The sequence below is a fragment of the Coccinella septempunctata genome, chromosome 4 (assembly GCF_907165205.1).
Source record: "Coccinella septempunctata chromosome 4, icCocSept1.1, whole genome shotgun sequence".
Lineage (NCBI taxonomy): Eukaryota > Metazoa > Arthropoda > Insecta > Coleoptera > Coccinellidae > Coccinella > Coccinella septempunctata.
In genome coordinates this window covers 6,037,686-6,057,759 of record NC_058192.1, presented here as the reverse complement: position 1 = coordinate 6,057,759, position 20,074 = coordinate 6,037,686, and the positions used below count along the sequence as shown (strand labels likewise).

Here is a 20,074-nt window from a genome sequence, read left to right as displayed (position 1 = left end):
TGAGTAGCTGGATGATTTTCTGAACTTCTCAGTTGTCCCAAACCTGCTCAATCAGATTGAGATCTGGACTTCTTGCTGGCCCTTCCATTCGAGAGACTTCAACCTCTTCAAGGTACTCCTGAACGATGCGCGCACGATGGGGTCTGGCATTATCGTCCATAAATATGAAATTTTCACCAATATATGGGGCAAATGGCACTACATGCTCTTCAAGAATGTTCCTTATATACTTATCAGAATTCATAGCTCCATTATCAACGACCACTAGGTCTGTGCTAGCAGTCAAAGATATTCCACCCCGTACCATAATCGATCCTCCCCCGATACCAGTAGTATTCAGGATGTTGCACTGAGCATATCTTTCATGTGGACGTCTGTATACAAGGGAACGTCGATCACAATGGTAGAGGCGGAATCTAGACTCATCTGTGAAGAGAACTCTTTCCCAATCGGCCTCTTTCTTCCCAATGGATATGCTCTCTCGCAAAATCCAAACGCGCCCTTCCATGGGCTGGGGTAAGAGCTGGGCCTCTTGCCGCGACACGAGGCCTTAAATCATATTCTCTGAGGCGATTTCTTATTGTCTGAGTGCTAATTTGCACCTCATGAGTTTGCTCAAGCTGAATTTGAAGGAGGCGAGCGGTTGCAAACCGTTGTCTCAACGAAGAAACTCTCAAGTAACGTTCTTGAATGGCAGTTGTTACCCGTGGTCTACCCTGTCCTGGTCTTCGGACATTCATACCTGTCTCCCTGAATCGCTGCAACATTCTGGACACACTTGTATGGACATTGTGTATGTCCAATGTCCACCCTTCTTCTCGCAAAACTACCGCTTGGGCACATTCCTCTTGGGTCAAATTGCGTGTTTCGCGTTGCATAATGATCGAGTGTAGAAAATCAGACGAAAGAAAAACTATTGATCACTAGAATTGATCGAGAACAACTGGTTTTAGAATGGAGCCAATACATTCAAAATCTGATAATATCATCTTTTTTTATTCCTGCTTGGAAAAAACATCTGTATTGAAGAAAACCGTTGAAAGTGGATAAAATATGCATGCATAATTCTGATAAAAATAATTATCATTGAGAACACCTTCAGTTGTAGGATAAATTTGAGATTTCCATAATGTGCGTTAATTTTTTTGCGCAGTGTATTTGGCATGTGAAAATTCAGTTTTTTCGAGAAGTTCTATCCTGAATTGATAAATCATCATCAGTCCTATAAATCATTTGAATATTGATTCTAGTAGGTATTTCATCATTGCTCCACTATATACCAGTATTTATCAAGCAAACAACAACTACCTATATATTTTTTAAAGAAAAAAGAAAGATTCTTCTTATATGCGATCATTATTTCAGTCTTGAATGTAAATGAATAAACACTAACGGAATTTCGTCCTGTTTCAACGAATTAACTAGATTCTGATACTTTTTATGGCGGAGTTAAATCAGTTTCATCCCAGCGTATCTAAGGCTTAACTCTGTAGCACGAAAATTTCCTCTTCTTACTTTATGACATACATAGGCGGCCGTTCATTAATTTTCGATCAAATCACTCATTTCATTTTATAGTCCATTGTTCTGTAAGTCCGGATTGATAGTTGTTCCTTCAAATCCAAACCTATTGCAGAAGAAGGCAATTGTTTAACATACAAAGGATGGTTTTTGCCGATTCCTTCAAAATTGATCTGTCTGATACTTTATCGCTGAAATATCTTCCTATGAAGAAAATACTTCATTGGGTAATGATGCCGTAATTCTTCAGACTTCCAGAAGAGAGATATTCACATACATCTGGTGATGCATAAATGAGAAAAATCTATATTATATTCCTCACTTCCAAGCCTCTTTTTGGATATCACTATCTTATTTCCCAGATGATTGAGCACCCATCAAATCAAATTTTGACCTGAATGGAAGGAAACAAACAGTTTGAAAATCGTGGAAAAGAATCGTATAATACGGAACGTGTTGAACTCAGTCATTCCAACAATGACGTAGGAATTCTCTCATTCAGCAACATTTATTTCTGTATTTTATTAAAAGGTAAGTGTACATGACTGAATAACGAGTTGGAAATATCCTCTTTACTCACGAATCAATATTTCCTGAATGCGTTCGACAAGTACTTACGCTCGTCTATAAATAGTGGCACGATTGATGCTTGAAGTGATAGGACTTTCATCCAGAAAAATAAAGGTATGAAAAATTATATCACAGCGGTGGGTGAATGGGCCATATTTCTGATATTTTGTGTTAGCTATTCTCCGTTCGTATAAATAGCATGGATATTAAGCAGGATCTAAAGTGCCGACTATTAATTCATTCCCTAGGCGTCTTAATATGCAATCTAATGTTTTTCATTAGGAGCTACAGTATTCTTAACCCATTTTCTCCGATTTCACAACTGGAGGTACAATTATAATTGAATCAATCGAAGGAATAATATCAAAACCCTACATGTGCTGAGGAATGATAATTATTTTTCCATCAATAGCTTTATACCCATTATAAATAATTCAATTATCTAGTATCTACTCTTTGTAAAAATCAGAGAATGGATTATGCTATATTTCGAGATACATTAAATCGAACTTTTACGAACATGACACATATTCAGAAGGCGAGATTTTTCTATCAATGTGAGGAAACAAATCCATTTGCAATTCTAGTGAGAATTCAAAGATAGGTACAGTTATCTCGATTACTGCACTATGTTGTTCGAACCTCTACCTTTTCCCAGTTGGCATGCGTTAGTATTGTGCATTACCGAAACAAAACGTTGGATGACTCTTCTATTTTTAATACCGCATGCATGAATCATTCATTACTCCAAAATCGACGGTATAAAAATGATCTAATATAAGTACCTCCATACAATGAAATGATTTCATCCTATCGTTAAATATTTCGGAGATTTAATAAATATTCACAGAGGTGACATCATCCAGTAAAGAACAATGATCGAATTTCCGTAATTTCGAAATTGTTTCCGTTCAACTTATCGGAAATAATGAGGTAGAATAACAAAAACATTGGGATTTTCACACAAGGATCCATTATTAATGTTTTTCGTTATTTCGAATATTTTTTCCACATATGTAATTAAGTTTGTAAATGGAAGTATGTTAGAATAGCTTTCGTTGAGTAGTTGCAAACAAAGATCTTGCTGAGTTATTTTGTTAATGAAAAATTTCAGGCGTTTTCTATCCAAAAAAAAATTTTAAAAATAGAAACATTTCTATCTCTTTAAGTAAATGACAATATAATTGATTGGCCATATAGTTAGCAGTTTTACCATTCTGTTCTTCGATTTCATCGAGTGTTTCCATCAATGGCCACAAATTAAGTAGAAGTAAACGTTTTAGTCCGATGAGAAAAAAGATAAATCCACTCGTAATATTCCTGATGGGTTTGTATAGGACAGATAACGAGCTAGACATGGAAATCGATGGGCCTAATCGCGTGCTACAGTGCTACCACCATAGGTGAGACTTTTCAGCGACATAAAAATGTAATAATGCTAATGTTTCAGAGATAATCTTTCCCAAGTACCTGTAATTCATATAATTTCCTGAGTGTGTTTTATAGATCGTGCTAGTTATAAGTTGGAAGGACAGGTGGAAAATGCATTTTTTATGCCTCTTCTGATTCGGTCACGACAATTCTACCTATGATAAATTGCGTTTTTGACATCAAAGTCGGAATACTTTTTCTTCCTTTCATATCTCAATGGACTCACACGTGTTTCATGAAGTAAAATGTCAATGTCACTTTGGAAACTGGAGAGTAAAAAACCAACCCAGTATAATTCAAGATTTTTTCAATGCCAACTGTCAAAATTGTTCCCTCTTGTTGAAATAATAGATAACACAATATGAAACAAAATATATTTTATGTCAAACTATCAGTCATCTGTCACCTGCCTCTGGTTTACCAAAACGTCTAATGTTGCCGATGTGAAGAACCCTGTATAGAAATCACACATTATAATGGCAGCATCGATAATGTCTTCAAAGGAACGCTGAAATATCTGCACTTGACATTTCAGTTATAACTAGACTAAGGTCCTGTTGTTTAGCGTAAAAAGTAGCGGAAATTGATTTTTTGAACGACAAGTCGTTTCTAATTTACTTCAAAAATTGAACAATCGACGGTCCATTCTGCGTGGGCTGCTCTTGTAATTCCTTCAAAATTCTAAACCCCGACGCAGTAGGTTATTGATTGGAAAACTTTTTTTACGTCGAGTTTCTTTTCTACTTAGAATAAAGCGCATAATTACTTTTTATCATTATATGCACTTGTCAATGTAATACGTCTCTGAATTTTTCTGCAATTCATCCAGAAATATCGATATATAATGTAATGTACTATTCCTGCCAATACACCTTGAAAAAATCATTACAATTTTATGATTTATTCTCTATTTTTCTCTAATCAACATGAAAGTATTGGTGTTTTCTCATCTTGCTCCTACTTCTAATTATTTCCATCAAGTTCTCACATTTTACAGAGAATATATAGGTACAACATAAAATATTCCACATTATATTAGAATATCTGATGAATATCAAGAAAATTGGGTTATCTCTTGATAAAACCAATACATTATTCGACGTTTTAAGAGAGAATAGATCAGATAACATGGTGGGTTTTTTGTTGATGCTCTTAGGGGATTATGTAGGGGACATTAATCCTGAGTGTTCGACATTCATCAAAAATTTCGGGTAATTGAATGATACTCATACATATTTATGAAGCACAGTATGGTAAAGGGCCAGAAAAATTCAAAAAATCGTGAGGTCCTTCTTCGTTTGATTCAAAATCTGATTTTATCCAACAATATTCACAAATGGGTCTCTCAAAGTCTGTCACGAAGTATTTTGCTTTCTCATGCATTTTCCAATGCATTTTGGGAGGTGATCAATCAACAAAGTTTTGGTGTAAAGATCATATTGCCCTAGTCTCAATGTGAGGACATGTTATTCTCTCTGACAGTTCGAAATTATACAGCCAAAGAATATAAAGAAACAGAATCGTGGTTTCGAATTCCGTGAAATAATTACCAATTTTAAGAGCATTATTAAAACATTTTATACGTGAAACATAATAGGAACGGATAGATTTAAGATTCGAAACCTGATGTAGCAATTAATTGATGATGTGATTCCATCTGTATATCCTCATCTTGATAGTGCAATTTCCATTAGATTCTCTGTGAGCTCAGACCCACAGTTATCCAGTACTGATTGGAAAATTGAATCTCAGTAAATGAGTAGAATATTTCAACGGAACTTAGCATTCCAATCCGGAGATAAAGTCCTGAAACGCATTTTCCAACATCACTACTTATTTGTTGAAAGAGCTCAACCCACCAATATCACGTATGGAAAAACGGGAATATAATGAATTGCAACAAATTATCATTGAACAAAAGTCGATCGTAAATCATCAGCAAGTATTCAAATCAAACGGCATAATAAAATGCCACGATCTTTTCCTGTTCGTAACGATCTCGATTTGTCTTTTAGAATAAATATTACCGACGTTCAGAAATTCAACACCCATTCGGAATTGTAATGTTTGTGTACTTACGGATCGAAAATGCAGTGGGAATAAATGATTAGACTAACCAGACTATAGCGAATGTAATTATTTTATTCGTTGGGTGGCAATCTCATTATGATTCTGATGCTCTCTAAACGTTTGTATAAATAAGACAGGCATATCATGCAGATCTGTTTCGAGGGGACTGTGACCTGATTCGCATATGTTTTGGTGATTTAGTATCCTATATATTAATTTGAGAATGTGTAATACACTGGGCAAAAAAATTAACGCACATTATGGAAATCTCAAACTCATTCTACAACTGAAGGTGTTCTCAATGATAATTATTTTTATCAGAATTATGCATGCATATGTTATGCACTTTCAACGGTTTTCTTCAATACAGTTTTTTTCCAGCAGGAATAAAAAAAGATGATATTATCAGATTTTGAATGTATTGGCTCCATTCTAAAATCAGTTGTTCTCGATCAATTCTAGTGCTCAAGAGTTTTTCTTTCGTTTGATTCTTTACACTCGATCGCTATGCAACGTGAAACACGCAATTTGAGACAAGAGGAATGTGCCCAAGCGGTAGTTTTGCGAGAAGAAGGGTGGACATACACAAGAATTGCAGAAAGGTTTGGAGTTTCCCATACAAGTGTTTCCAGAATGTTGCAGCGATTCAGGGAGACAGGTATGAATGTCCGAAGACCAGGACAGGGTAGACCACGGGTAACAACTGCCATTCAAAAACGTTACTTGAGAGTTTCTTCGTTGAGACAACGGTTTGCAACCGCTCGCCTCCTTCAAATTCAGCTTGAGCAAACTCATGAGGTGCAAATTAGCACTCAGACAATAAGAAATCGCCTCAATCATCTTTGACTGCTCGCACAGACCTAGTGGTCGTTGATAATGAAGCTATGAATGCTGATAAGTATATAAGAAACATTCTTGAAGAGCATGTAGTGCCATTTGCCCCATACATTGGTGAAAATTTCATTTTTATTCACGATAATGCCAGACCCCATTAGAAGGAAGGATTAGATCAGAACATTTTAAGATCACTCATTTTGAGTATGAACCGTCGTTGCCGAGCTGTAATTAACGCAAGGGGTGGAAATACCAAGTATTAAATCACTTATCAGCATTTCAGTATTTTGAAAATAGTTCATTTCTCTTCTTTCACATATGATTCGGTGAAATCCTGAATTTTTCTTCCATTTAATGTGTCTTGTTTCGTTCAAAACCTTCCTGAGAGAACATACAAAATAAGTTATAAAGTCAATGTAGAGTTAACTTTCATTAAAATTGAGATTTTCAGAATGTGCGTTAATTTTTTTGCGCAGTGTATATACTCGTATGAACATTAAATTTTCTAGAACCAGAAGATTATGAGTTTGACTTTTTCTATAGCAACTACCAAACTTTATATCAGTACAGTATTCAATTAACTCAATCCCATTTAACCATCAGCACACTTCTCAGTTAAATAATTGAGTAAAATCAAATGAAAGTGGAACGAAGTTTCCTCAAAGACACTTATTCAAAAGAGAAGAAGCAATAATTTCAATTATCATATCGATAAGATGTTCAATGTACGTAAACCTGAACCGCTGTATACCAACGATAACATCCAAGAAGAAACTGTGCTTCTTTTAGCGATAATGAAAAATAGCTTACACTCGGCTCGTCGAGACTATGAGGAACTCCAGTGGGGCCAACCCCGAGGAAATGAATTAATTCAACCAAAGCGAATTTGAAACGCTGAAGAGGATTCTTGCACACCACTCGAATTGTTGAGCATCGAGTATCAAGTTTTTTGCATAATTTAACGGGGAATCGATTTGTTGTAGTTTACCGACTGCGGCCGAGGCAACTTGAGGGTTCAAATAAGGGAGAAAAAGTTGCTTAGTTGGATAATATGACAGCAGATTTATTTTCGTCCCCTTAATTTTGCGATTTTTCCACTACAATAATTTTCATATAATGTATTTCATGTTCATACGAGTACTTATCGTGATTTTGAATTGTCATCAGTGATCATTCTTTCAATTCAATGAAAAATCTAAGAGAAAACTTACCTTGGAAATTTCATCGAAACAGAGTGATGAGGATATTTGAATCTTACCTGAAATGAAAAAAAATGGTTAGAAATTATTAGCTAAAAACCCTGTTCAACATTCTTGATTAGGATCACGTATATAAATTCCCCTTGATTCTTGGACTTTGAAGATTGCAATTTCCAGTGTCTATAGATAGAATATTCTGACTTTAACTAAAAATTCAAATTAGAAAAATTGAACATTTTATGCAAAGTTGTAATAATTGTGATTTCTCCACTATATCAGTTCGAAAACTCATCCTTTTTCAATATCTTGAGAAACAGTTTAGGATCGATCATCAACTAATCCCATCATAGCCATAGTTGCTTATAATTAAATTGAGTTAGCGAAAAATTCGATTTCCTATTTGATAGATACGCCCACCTCTCTCTTTCGACCACTTCATCATAGCTGTGAGCTAAAACCTGTCTAATGAATGTTATTGATTAGTTTGATGACCTCTGATCGAGTATAATTTCAGAGCATTTTTCCGCAGTTCACCATTCATAGTTGAACTGGAGCCGATACAGCATCATCTACTTATCGATGCCCAATTAATATTCCGATATGCCTTTAAAACTCGACAGAAATTCCTCTAGATGAAACGTCCGACTATTTGTTTGGTCGATCTTGTTCACTGGCAAATTGGAATTTAGTGTATAGTGTGTAATTTCAATCATAAAGAGTAAAGCTGTTTCGGTATGGCTACAGGGAGGTTAAATAGTTGATAGAATGTTGATTAACAGATATTTCCAGTCAAAATTCAACCATTTCTTGTTATCATTCGCAAAACATCGACCTTTGTATCAATCGGGTAGGAGTATCTGACATTCTACACATCGTATAACACAGTTGTTGATGGACATCGATGTTACGATGTTATCTTTCGAATCGGACAGAAATTCCCATCACACGTCTCTTCATAAAGCATTCAATCAATTCTATTTTCGATCTTTATTGCATATTCCTCACACGTTGTATTACCATGGTGAAAACACATTGTTTACAGTTGGAAAATTACGTAAGACAAGGTGGAAGTACCTTTCTACCCAAAAAGTATCCGATCCTCTATTTTTATTCCTATTACATTACTGGCTCCTACCCAGAGTATTTATAAATTCGAGTTGTATTACTAGATTTGATTCCCACTCATAAAATGTATCGGAATTTGCCCCTGTTACTCACAAATACATAAACGAAACAAAGATGTTGTGTTAGTGTCAGGGAAGCAGACATTTGAAGGAGGCACACGGGGAAGAAGAATTTCGATGTGTTTCAAAATGGAATACAAAATGTCATCGCACTATATATTGGCATTTCCATCATTATTATTCGTTTTAGCCAACGTTAGCGTGAAATTATTGATGGTGGAAAATTCATTGTAGATTTATTGGCTATTTCCATCATAAATTCTCAATCGTCAATAATTTCATGTCAACAACTGGAAGAAGAAATCATTTGTTTTGTAATTGTATGTCAGCGAGTTAAATTATCAATTGGTGCATCAGGATGCTGCGACAAATAAATGGAAAAGTACCAAGTAACATCGATCAAAATTTCGCATTGCTTTTATAGAAAATTATACTTTTGTAGAAAAATAAAGACTATAAAATATTTCAAATTATTTGAGAGAAGTTAGAAGTATGCTTCCATTATTTCCAACCTTCAAAACCAGGGGATTTATTGATTCACTCGATTGATATGCTGAATTTCATCGATTGATCTTCAGCAGTTTCTCAATTCGTTAGTAATTGATTTTAATGTACGAAATAGATGAAAGTTGCTCAAATTTGCAATTAAAATTAACATGACTCTTGATATTTGCTCAAGTTTGGGTCAATTGAAAATCTAAGATGACAAATAATATTGCTTCTTCCTTATTAGTATTTATAACGTATTTATAACGTCAGTAAATGAATCAAGATGGCGTGAGTGGAATGGATGCATTGTTCTCACTAATCCTAGACAAGGGTGGATATTTCTAATTTTGGTTATCCTTTAGCAAATGGAAAATGCATTCAAGATTGTCGAGAATGACACTAAACTTGTAAACAGAGGCATAAATTGGGGTTGATTCTCGGATCCACTTCCAAGAATGCCAATTTTACTACGAGTGTTACATTCTTTCTCCACAGAAATAGAAATGCTTGGTTATTTCTAGATTTGAAGATTCCCTGGTTCGGATATATCGAAATGGGGTATTTCGAACGAAAAGTAACCTTCTAAAAGTCATATTTGCTTAACTCGAGGACCTCTGGACAATGAACATACGTAGACTTCAAAATAGTGAAAAAATCTGTCTGCCTTCCCTTCAGATCTTTTTTCAGGAGTTGAATAATTGAAAATACCTTAAGGTACAGATCTAACAATATCATAATTATGTATCCCTAGCTCGTGAAGATTCACATATCATAATTCAAATACAATGTAGCACGTTAAGAATGTTCATTTTCATTTTATTACTTTTATATATCGTGACTCATTTATTTATTGTGAAATTTTTTATCGGTTCATAAAAGTCAGTCACGCAATGGTATAAGTTCGTCCTCAATTGATTATTTTCATGGTAACTACAATTCATGTTTCTGTAACTTCATCTAAGGATTGTTAAGGCTTGGGTGAATGAATGAATTCGTATTTTTCGCTTCATTTCATTTTTTGAAGACCTTTCTTCGTTGAGAAGCAGCCAGTGTGTTTCTTATATGATTAAACCACTTAATTCAGATCCAAATTTTATTATTCCAGTCGCTGGGAGGGCCTAGTAGCTGTGTAGATGAAAAAAGTGATAAAATTTTCGTATCCAATTAAAATCGATAAAGGGTACGGTACTAAAAATAACTCAGACAATGAGTAAAATGCTAATATATCACCAATTCAAGATCACGAAGATTGATGGAAATAAAATCAGAAATATTCCACAGAATTAGAGTCGACAATTTATTGACCTCTGAGTAAGACTAATCTAAATAGAATCGGTGCAGTCGGAGTCTGCGGTTTGTATATTTCCTCTGATTCGTGAAGTACCACAAAACATTGCTTCATTTCCACATCTACAGGAGTACAATGGTGTTGAATTATCGAAATAAATTTATGGTTTTGGGCTGTGATATCGATATGGGTCCATTGACACCCTTTAATGTTATTTGAATGGTTCCTCTTCATATTTAACGATTCTTGAAATAGTTTGAATGATGTACTTCTGACCTGAGATGAAAAATATGCGTAAAATTTATCTTGATAATGTTTTTTGATTTAATAATTTGTCATCAAGAATTATTAATTATAGTCGATGAACTGGATCTTCTAATATTAAAAATCATGAACTGAAGAACTGCTCGAATATCTATATCTATTTCCATACCATTCATTTTCCGATGGCAGTTAAATCTTTCAATACCTGTTCCTCCAGCCCCAAAAGTGAGAAAATGATGAAAAATCGTGGACACTGGATGTTCATCACCTGACAATATGTCACCGATGTTACGATTCATAAATATTGAGCTTGAACGGATGCCAAACTTCGGTAGATTGTTTGTTAATCATTTTAATGGCGAATGAACGTAAGAACGCGAAGCGTGTTCCCTGTTTCTATCGAGTGGAATTTTAAGCGATGATACAAACCATTATTTGAAGATGCTGTTGTAATTGGTCTCAATTTCGAACCTATTTCGATGCATGAGCTCATAAAAAGTACGGAGATGGATGGGCTAGAATAAAGTGGATATTTTGAAGCTTCTGTAATAATGCGTAAACACAAGATGTGCGTTTCACGGATAACTGAAAACTCATCTGAAAAATGCTTCTTTCGACGTATGGTCGTCGAAATTTCTGCAAGATACCCTCCGACTAATATGCATTTTCAAATAATTCTACGAGTTCCTTACGTGCATGAGTTAAATAGTTGTAATCAGAAACAATGAAAAATTAGATGGCTAGAGAGCTCTAAAGATCGGTTCCTTCCAAATCAGTCAATTGTCAACTCTTTTCGTGGAAGTACTCAACGAAAAACCATGTCTGTTTAGCCCTGGAATCAAAGGGAATGAAGGAGCCAAGAATATAGACAGAAGACAACTCCAAAAAAAAAACTACAAGAAAGAGTTTTAGGAGAAGGAAAAAATATTGACGTTTCAAAAGCGACAACATTAAGAAACACTTTACGAATGTGATAATAATCTCGAGGCATACATTTTGACATTCATTAGTTGTTTTCTGAAATTATGATATTGAAGATGACGATCTTGGAGGAGATTTCAGAGTACCCGGTGATTATCGTTATCGCGGAAGGATTCCTCTGTAATCCCAGAAGAGGTAATGAGGATGCGTTGATGTTGCCGCAACGGCAAGTGTGACAGATTAGATAATTCAGACATACCCCTGAAATTAATACGACTATCAGTCATGGTTTCAAAGACTGGAGGCCATGTATTACAATTACAAACAGAGTTGGCGGTAGATCGTGACTATCATGACATTAAGTGGTTCGAAATGATGTATTGTCTTATTTGAAGAAACGAATAAATCAGCGGGTACGATGAACCTAAAATTGCAGTTGTGCGTTCTTTATTCAAATTCCAAATGATGATCATGTTGGGGACGAAAACGTGAGCCGTCTTAAACTAATGATATGGTGACATCCAAAAAGGTCGTTCTTTCTAAATTACCTATCTTATAGGTTGAGGCTGATGCCGAGTCAAATTATTGGCATTACCTGGAGCAATTCAAGCGAAATCTTCAGAGAGTTCAACGTCATTTCCGCAAATAATTCAATTTTCTACTCTCATAATTAAAGTGATCTAAACTAAAAGATTAACTAGTTTTTAAGAGCCAAATGAAGATTTTCATTCTTACTCGATTCCAAGGGTTTATTATTAGGAATGAGATAAATCCTAAATGATTGGTAAAATTGTATCTCTGTTTAAAGCTCTCATTACTGACAATTGGCCTGTAAACATCAACTAAATGTGCGATTTCAAACCTTCTAGGCAGGCAGAGTCCATAAAATAAATTATTGCACCAAACTCATTACGATCACTGGATGCGACAAAACAGCGTTATAATTCTTGAAATTTATTCGTTTTGCTCTTTCAATATAATAGTTCAATTCGTCTCGATTTGCATAGCACATTAACCTATATGGGGACATGTCTATTTTTATTCAATTTTAATGATTCTGGACCCAGCTCTTCTACATTTGTATTGAATGAGTTAATAGGTTTTATATAATAACACAGATGGCGAAGATATCAATAGACAAAATTAGAACAAAAGTGGTTTTGCATTGCGCTGATGACAGCTACGACAATTGGTCGGTTTTTGATGTGTATGCAGACAGATATGAACTCCGATGATGTAAGCTCATAAAAGTTCTAGCAGTGTGGTCCTGTCTCACCATGTGACAATTACTTCAATTGTATAGATTCAACTCTGATACAGTTCTAATTATTGGAGGGAAAACTGAGACATTCAATATTGATGAAAAACTCGATATCATTGTTGTGCTGTTCGTAAACATTCGATGAAGATGAAAATTGAGAAGATATCCATTTATATTCCTCAAGTTTGATATGGGTAATGATTTATTTCAACAGTATGTTTCTGAACAATCTCCACCTAGATTTGAAGGCTTTAAACTCTTTCTTGAAGGTACATTTTCCTATACCAAATCAAGAAGAGATTGTGCTCCTTCCCTAGCATTGGCCTCTTCATTTCCTTTGGTTCCAGTATAAACAGCCTGAATTGTATGCCATATTTTACAGCGAAGTGATCAGTTTAAGGTAAAAATAGGCCTAATGATAGGCGATAGGCGAGCGCGGGTTGCATAGAACATTCTTGTAAATCAAACTTTTTGAATTATTCGAACGATTTCAACCCTGGTGATTTTTTCGACTAAATCGAGGTCGTAGATTACGAATATGCAATTAGATTTGTTCTAGGATCAGTGATTTCGTAAAAAAAATTACTTTTCATAGAAAAATAGGAAAAATATTGGGCATCTTTGAGGAGCTGTAGCAGACAGGAAAGAGGCACTGGACATAAGTTTATTTTTTTGTGATAGACTGGTTCTTTGCGAATGGAAAAAACGACATTTTATTCATCTACGGCGAACAGTTCAGTTTTTATGATTTTTTCCGCGAAGGTCCAAAATTTTCGATTTTCCATTGACCATAACTTGAAAAATAAATTTTTAAAAAAATATCTGTTTGCATATTCGTGTTCTACACCCTCAAATTAGTGTACAGTAGAAATTTGGTTCGGATCGGAGACAAAAAATATTTTTCAAAAAATCGCAATTTTTTCCATACATGGAAAAATTGAAAAATTTTCGATCTCTCCGATTTCCACGAAAATTGGTGTATTTACTAAATCGAGGGCGTAGATTACGAATCTGCAAACAGAATTTCGTTGAAAGGATTAGTTTTCAAGCTATGGTCCATAGAAAATCGGAAATTTTGGACTTTCGTGGAAAATTTTTTAAAATCTGAACGTTTCGTACTAGATGAATGAATTTCTGATTCTTCATTGACCGTAACTTGATGAATAATTTGTTTTTAAATATCTGTTTGCATATTCGTATCTTACGCACTCGAATTAGTGTACAGAATAAATTTTGAAAATTGGAAAAATATTGGTCAACTTCGAGGAGATGTAGCAGACAGGAAAGTGGCACTGAGTATCAGCTGATAGAATAATTGTCGAAATTTCCGAACAGTCGAGAACTTTACGCAAACTGGATTCGGAATCTTGAACTGAAACGCAAAACTGAGGGTGACCCATAAAATTAATTCAAATCTCCATAACATCCAGCGAGCAAGCTGCATAAACTGACACTATAATCTGTAGCTAACTCCAGTTCACCGTCACAACTTAATCAGACATGATTACAAGAGTGTCGTTTATGCGAAAGATCCTCTGTGATTTCTTATGACGAACAAAGCCGTAATCAGGACAGTACCCCAAATAGTTCTTCGCATGGCGTCGAAAAAAGCAAATTAGAATAAGTCTGCCTCGTACGATGCCCTGATAGCAAGAATGAATATTCAGATGTAATTTGCATCTCGAGAGTCGACGAGTAACCCCACTACTGTCACGATTATATGTACAAAAGAACTCGTGTTGCATAGACGCTGCGAGGAATGTTCACGGTCAATAGCAAATTTTTTCGCGTCCCAAAACAGCCATTAGATGAGGTTCCCGTCTTTGTGCTCAAGGAAGCTCGATACATTGTATTCATTCATTTGGGATGAGGCTGCTGACAAAGTGCAGCGGAAAATGCTGCCAAATATATCCACATATAGGGTGATACTCATCTGATATATTCTCAGGGGAACAGTTTCTGACAAGATCAAGTGCGTTATATTTTGATTTTCATGAAAATGTTTCCCAAATTTTTGTTGGACCATTTGAAACATTTCTACTTCTAGTTTCATGCAATTTAATTTTCATTCAATCCCTAGTAACTGCACAAAATATGATGCCAGGACTAAAAATTCTGTAGGGTCCCCATCCGCAAACACAACAATGGATCCAACGGCAAATCCTGCGTAGAGGGCCTCAGCCAAAATATCCTATAGTAGAGGCCCTCCCATAAACGCAAGGAATCGAGAAACTTTGATTTCTCACTGAAGGCGGTAATCTAGAGGAATATTTTGTTTCCTCCAGCTGCCTTTGATAAAACACACGGAATTCTCCAAAATCGTACTACTTTCTTTTGTACATAAAATCCTGCCACAAATCAGGAATAGCCCAAATGTATTCAAAAGTCCAGCCCCGTCAAAGGTCCTATACGAGGGCATAAGCCAAAAACTCTACAGATGACCAAGCCAAGAATCCAGAAGTGGAGGACAGCCAAGAATCTTGTACAAGGGGGCCTCATCCAAAAATCCTGCTGAAGGTGTTCAAGAAATGTTGAGTTCGAGTTGGTTTTTCGAAATGAGTTTTTTTTTCGATTATTGGAAATTCAAAGCACCATACCACTTCCGTGGTATGGTTGGACTTCTACAAAAGTCCAAGCCAAAAATTCCACATAAGAAGCCCTAGAAATTTTGGGTGAGTCAACCGGATACTCGAATAAATTTTCATTTGTATACCTAGTTTTGACTTCTACGAAATACACCGAATTCTAAACAGAACCTTACTACTCAAATAATTAGAGTATAGCTGAAAACTTCTTACAATGAATTTGTTCAGCCAAAAATATTATGATGGCCCAACCAAAAAATCCTACGGCTGGATTAGTGGGGCCTCAGCCAAAAATGCTATAGGCTGGATCAGTGGGGCCTCAGCCAAAAATCCTACAGGGATCTCATTTCAAAATCCAGCAGTAGATCCCAGCCTATCCTGGGGGCCTCATCCAAAAATCCTGTGGTTGATGAAATATTGAATTCGCCAAAGATTGAGATACTCTTAGTTTGGTGCAGATAAGTTCAACGAAATATCGTGATTTTTTCTTTAGATTGTGCAAAATCGCGTCACAAACGGGAGAACATGCGGAAAAGTAATTTTCCCCATTGAAACTTGAAAGGAAATAAAAACGAGATACGGCAAAATATCCTCGGCAAAATCAGATAATTTACACAGAATATCATCTGTAGCGGGGTAGAGATTGTAATGTGGATGAAGTATGATTACATTCCGGGCGTAGTACTACCCACTCCGCAGGGTGGCACAATAGGGGGTGGAGTTGTGGCGACAAATCACTGTTCGCCTCGCTTTCGGAAGTTAATGTACCTCAGCCTGGCATATTACTTAGTTCCAGTCGTTAATATTTTACTAACCTTATTCGCAAATACAGTTTCATATTGTGGAAATGAAAGGACGTCTTTTTTACTGTTATACCGCCGGATCCGGTCACTCATTAACGCTGCTACTACGATGCGGTTCAGTTTAATGTCGAACGAGGAAACAAAGCATGAGATTTCGTTGTAGCAGAGACAACGAAAGTGGAAAAATTCAACTGAGACCATTTTGTTTCAATGTTGAATTGAACTGGCTAGGAAGATAACTGAAATTTTTATCTAGTTTTCCTTTTCAATCCTTTGGGAAATAATATTGATTGCATCTACATGCTTAAGAAGATCAATTGCAATGTTCCCAGTTTCAATTCAAGACCTTGAACTAACACCCATAATATGGGTGGTAGTAGTAACTTCATCGATATTCTTGATCAAAAAGGGTTCTCATTTGATAAATTCTTTTTGTTTGGAAACTCAATTTAATGCCCTATTATCTTGTGAGGGGCTGAACTGTTAGATATTGAACATACAGGGTGCAAATGAATAGTTACGAACGAATTCAAGGGGTAATTTCTGCTAAAAAAAAAGTGGGCCTTTCATATGATATTTCTTCCTGAACAGCCCTTGCTTAGAGACAGCTTCCTGTTGATGGCATCAATTTTATCTTTTTTTATCTCCACTCTTTGGGAGAGTGAAGACAATTTTTTTTTCCCGCTCCCAAAGGATTTCAGCTCAATTTCATTTGGTTTTTTGGTTTCTAAGGAAAACATGGAAAATTGCTTTTATGATGCATTCTTTTAAAAGCTTTTTCTAAGCAGTGGTTGCTCAGAAAAATATATTCAATTGGCCCACGATTTTTCACAAGGAATCACCCCTCAAATTTTTTCGCAGCTTTTCATTCAAACCCTGTATATCATTTCCATAATCATTGAGCAGATTTTCTAGTTGTAGTAAAGCAGAACGTTCCTTGAGAAATGACACATCCAGGAGGTACTATTCAAAGCAGATATATTTCCCCAAATGAAAATAAACAGAATTGGTTAGGTAGATTCGAATCAAGAAAACTCTTCCTGTTCGGAAACCAATTTTTACTCGATAAATTGATACTTGGGACAGGTAATTATGATCTATGCTTTCTCTAAACCTGAATTATGTTAACAAAGTTTGATTTGAACGACCAAATTCAAAAACAGCCCTCTCTCGTTCAGAATCCAAGTCAGGAATGATGCAGGAAATCTGAAATCCTAGTAAAGAAGGAAACCGAGGATTTAACATCGCAATCTTTCACGTCTGCGAACCAACATTCTCATTGATCAGGAGAAAACACAGATGGAGCCACAGGGTTGATTTTGTCCAACTTTCGATTTCGAACGAGACAAAACGTTGTAACGCATGCTCATCGTCAATACATATTCAATTAGAATATTACCCCTTATTTTCACTTTGATTTATAATTTTGGGTACAATTTCAACATATCATGAAAAATTCAACAATTTAAAATTGCTGGGTCCACGCAACTTACCTTCTATTTCATGTACACAGTTGTCTTCGTCAGTGCCATCGAAGCAGTCTCTGGTTCCATCACATTTTTTGTTGGACAAAAAGCACTTGGTGCCGTCACAATGGAAAGCATCTCCGCTACAAGCTGAAAGAGAAAGAAGGAATATTTTTCAGAAAATATTTGCTAAACAATGCTGATCATTATTTTTCCTTGTATGAATAATATGAAGCGGGAAGATCAAAATATAAATTGCTGACAAAAATGATGTTCACTTCATCCCTACTCAAGTACCTACATGAGTAAGATATCAGTTATATTTTTCTAGAAAAACTAACACTAACTCAGGAATGTCATAAATATTGACTCCAAACGGAAGAAATAAGGTTTGTGTTTGATTATATTAACCCCACAATTAGACCATTCATTCATACAGACCACAATCATAAACAGTAGATGCAGTTTTCCTAATTAATTCTATTTATAGTTCAATGTTAATGAGTACGGAAAACCTAGAAGTCAATTTTCTACACAATAATATTTGGGGAAAACTATATATACTATATAAACTGTATAGGCTACTTTTTTTTCTCCTATTTAAATGAGTCTAGAAGAGATCTAGAGATCTATTCGATGCCTTCTCAAAAATTGGTGCAAATAGAAGCATTGAGTTGGAGATTCAAAGATACAAGTTAATGTTAATCTACAGCACAATTTATAGCTTTGCATACTACATATAGAGTTTTTCTTGAATTGAATTTTCCATAATTCTCTCATTATTAATCGACATTGAGAATTTCATACTTACTTGAGCACTCTTGCTCATCAGTCTGATCATGACAATCTGGTGTACCATCGCATCGTTGTTTTGCCTGGATGCATCTAGTTAAATCACAGCTGAATTCACCACTGGTACAATCTGAAATCGATGTTGAAAGATTAGATGATAAAATAAATGGACAGAACCATTCGATAAGCACAATGCCAAAAATAATTAATTTTTCTCTTCTCACCAATCTATAGCTTCAATTACCCTACACAAATTTGATGGCAGATTCATGATTAATTATGTTGTGTATAGAGTAATAAAATATCTTCAGCTAGTTATTAAAACTAAATACATTACTTTCAGATAGATTATAAACATTTTCTGCTTGTGTATTTGAGAAGAGTAGATACAATCTATCGACATTCTTGAAGGTTAAAAATCGATACAAACATTGCGATATTAAATCAGTCACAATTGCTGCAGATAAAATACGTGTTAATCGATGCATTTCTCTACGTTTTTTTATTGAATTATTGCAACAAAGCGATCGTATTAAAGCTGAGCTCTTCACACCCATAATTGTTTGGTCATCATTTCCATTTTTCCTGTGAAACTGTTTTTTCCATTCAGGATTGGAGCTTAAAACAAGCTTCAAGTAATGACACACACCATTGCATAAAAGCTCATTAATCATCATCACTCAATAAATAACAGTGTTAGCAAAAAGGTTGTCAATCAAAGCGACTTCCACACATGGAATTATTAGACCACCACCATCAAAAAGTTAGTTCTGAGCATGTACCAGGTTGACAATTTTCCTCATCTGCTCCATCGTTACAATCTCTGACTCCGTCGCAAACCTGATCAGAGCAGATGATTCGTGAACCATCTGAGCATGGTTGGGCATCATCTGCCCTGCAATTTCCTTCTCCGCTACCTTCGAAGCTGGGTTCAGTGGTCGTGCTAGAGGTTGTGGTTATTGGAGGTTCCGTTGTGGTCGTTGTGGAGGTTGTCGTTGACGTTGTGGTTGTTGTAGTGGTAGTAGGAATTTCTGTTTATTGAACACAGATTGACAAAGGAGAAACATAGAGTCCAACATGTTAATCATCGAGGATAAGACGTAACATAAAGGTTAAACATAAAAAATAACGTAAACATAAAAAAATTAATGTGAAACAATGGGTTTGAAAAATGAAATAATATTCAACTAAAAAAAACATACCACATCCCTCTTCATCCGAACTGTCTGAACAATCGTTTATACCGTTGCATCGGGAAGTTGCATTGAAGCATCCTCCGCTTAGACAGGGTATTTCGTATTCTTGACATGTGCGATGTACTACACGAAAAAACAGAACAAAAAATAAGAGAAAATATAAAAAAAACATGGAGAAAAATTTGGTAACCAAATTAAAA

The 20,074-nt window shown here is 35.4% G+C and overlaps 1 protein-coding gene across 31 annotated transcripts in view; it reads right to left on the bottom strand.

The window, feature by feature from the left end:
• The window catches only part of LOC123311439 (basement membrane-specific heparan sulfate proteoglycan core protein), a 148,733-nt gene that overhangs the window by 68,108 nt on the left and 60,551 nt on the right, over positions 1–20,074 (bottom strand). For 30 of the 31 annotated variants that reach the window (XM_044895392.1, XM_044895394.1, XM_044895397.1 and 27 more), the window contains 4 exons: positions 19,881–19,997; positions 19,461–19,709; positions 18,698–18,808; positions 17,914–18,036 (listed from right to left, as the gene is read on the bottom strand). In XM_044895392.1, the coding sequence (XP_044751327.1) occupies positions 17,914–18,036; positions 18,698–18,808; positions 19,461–19,709; positions 19,881–19,997 (600 nt within the window). The remainder of the gene's footprint in view (positions 1–17,913; positions 18,037–18,697; positions 18,809–19,460; positions 19,710–19,880; positions 19,998–20,074) is intronic. The other variant, XM_044895402.1, reaches the window with a different exon arrangement.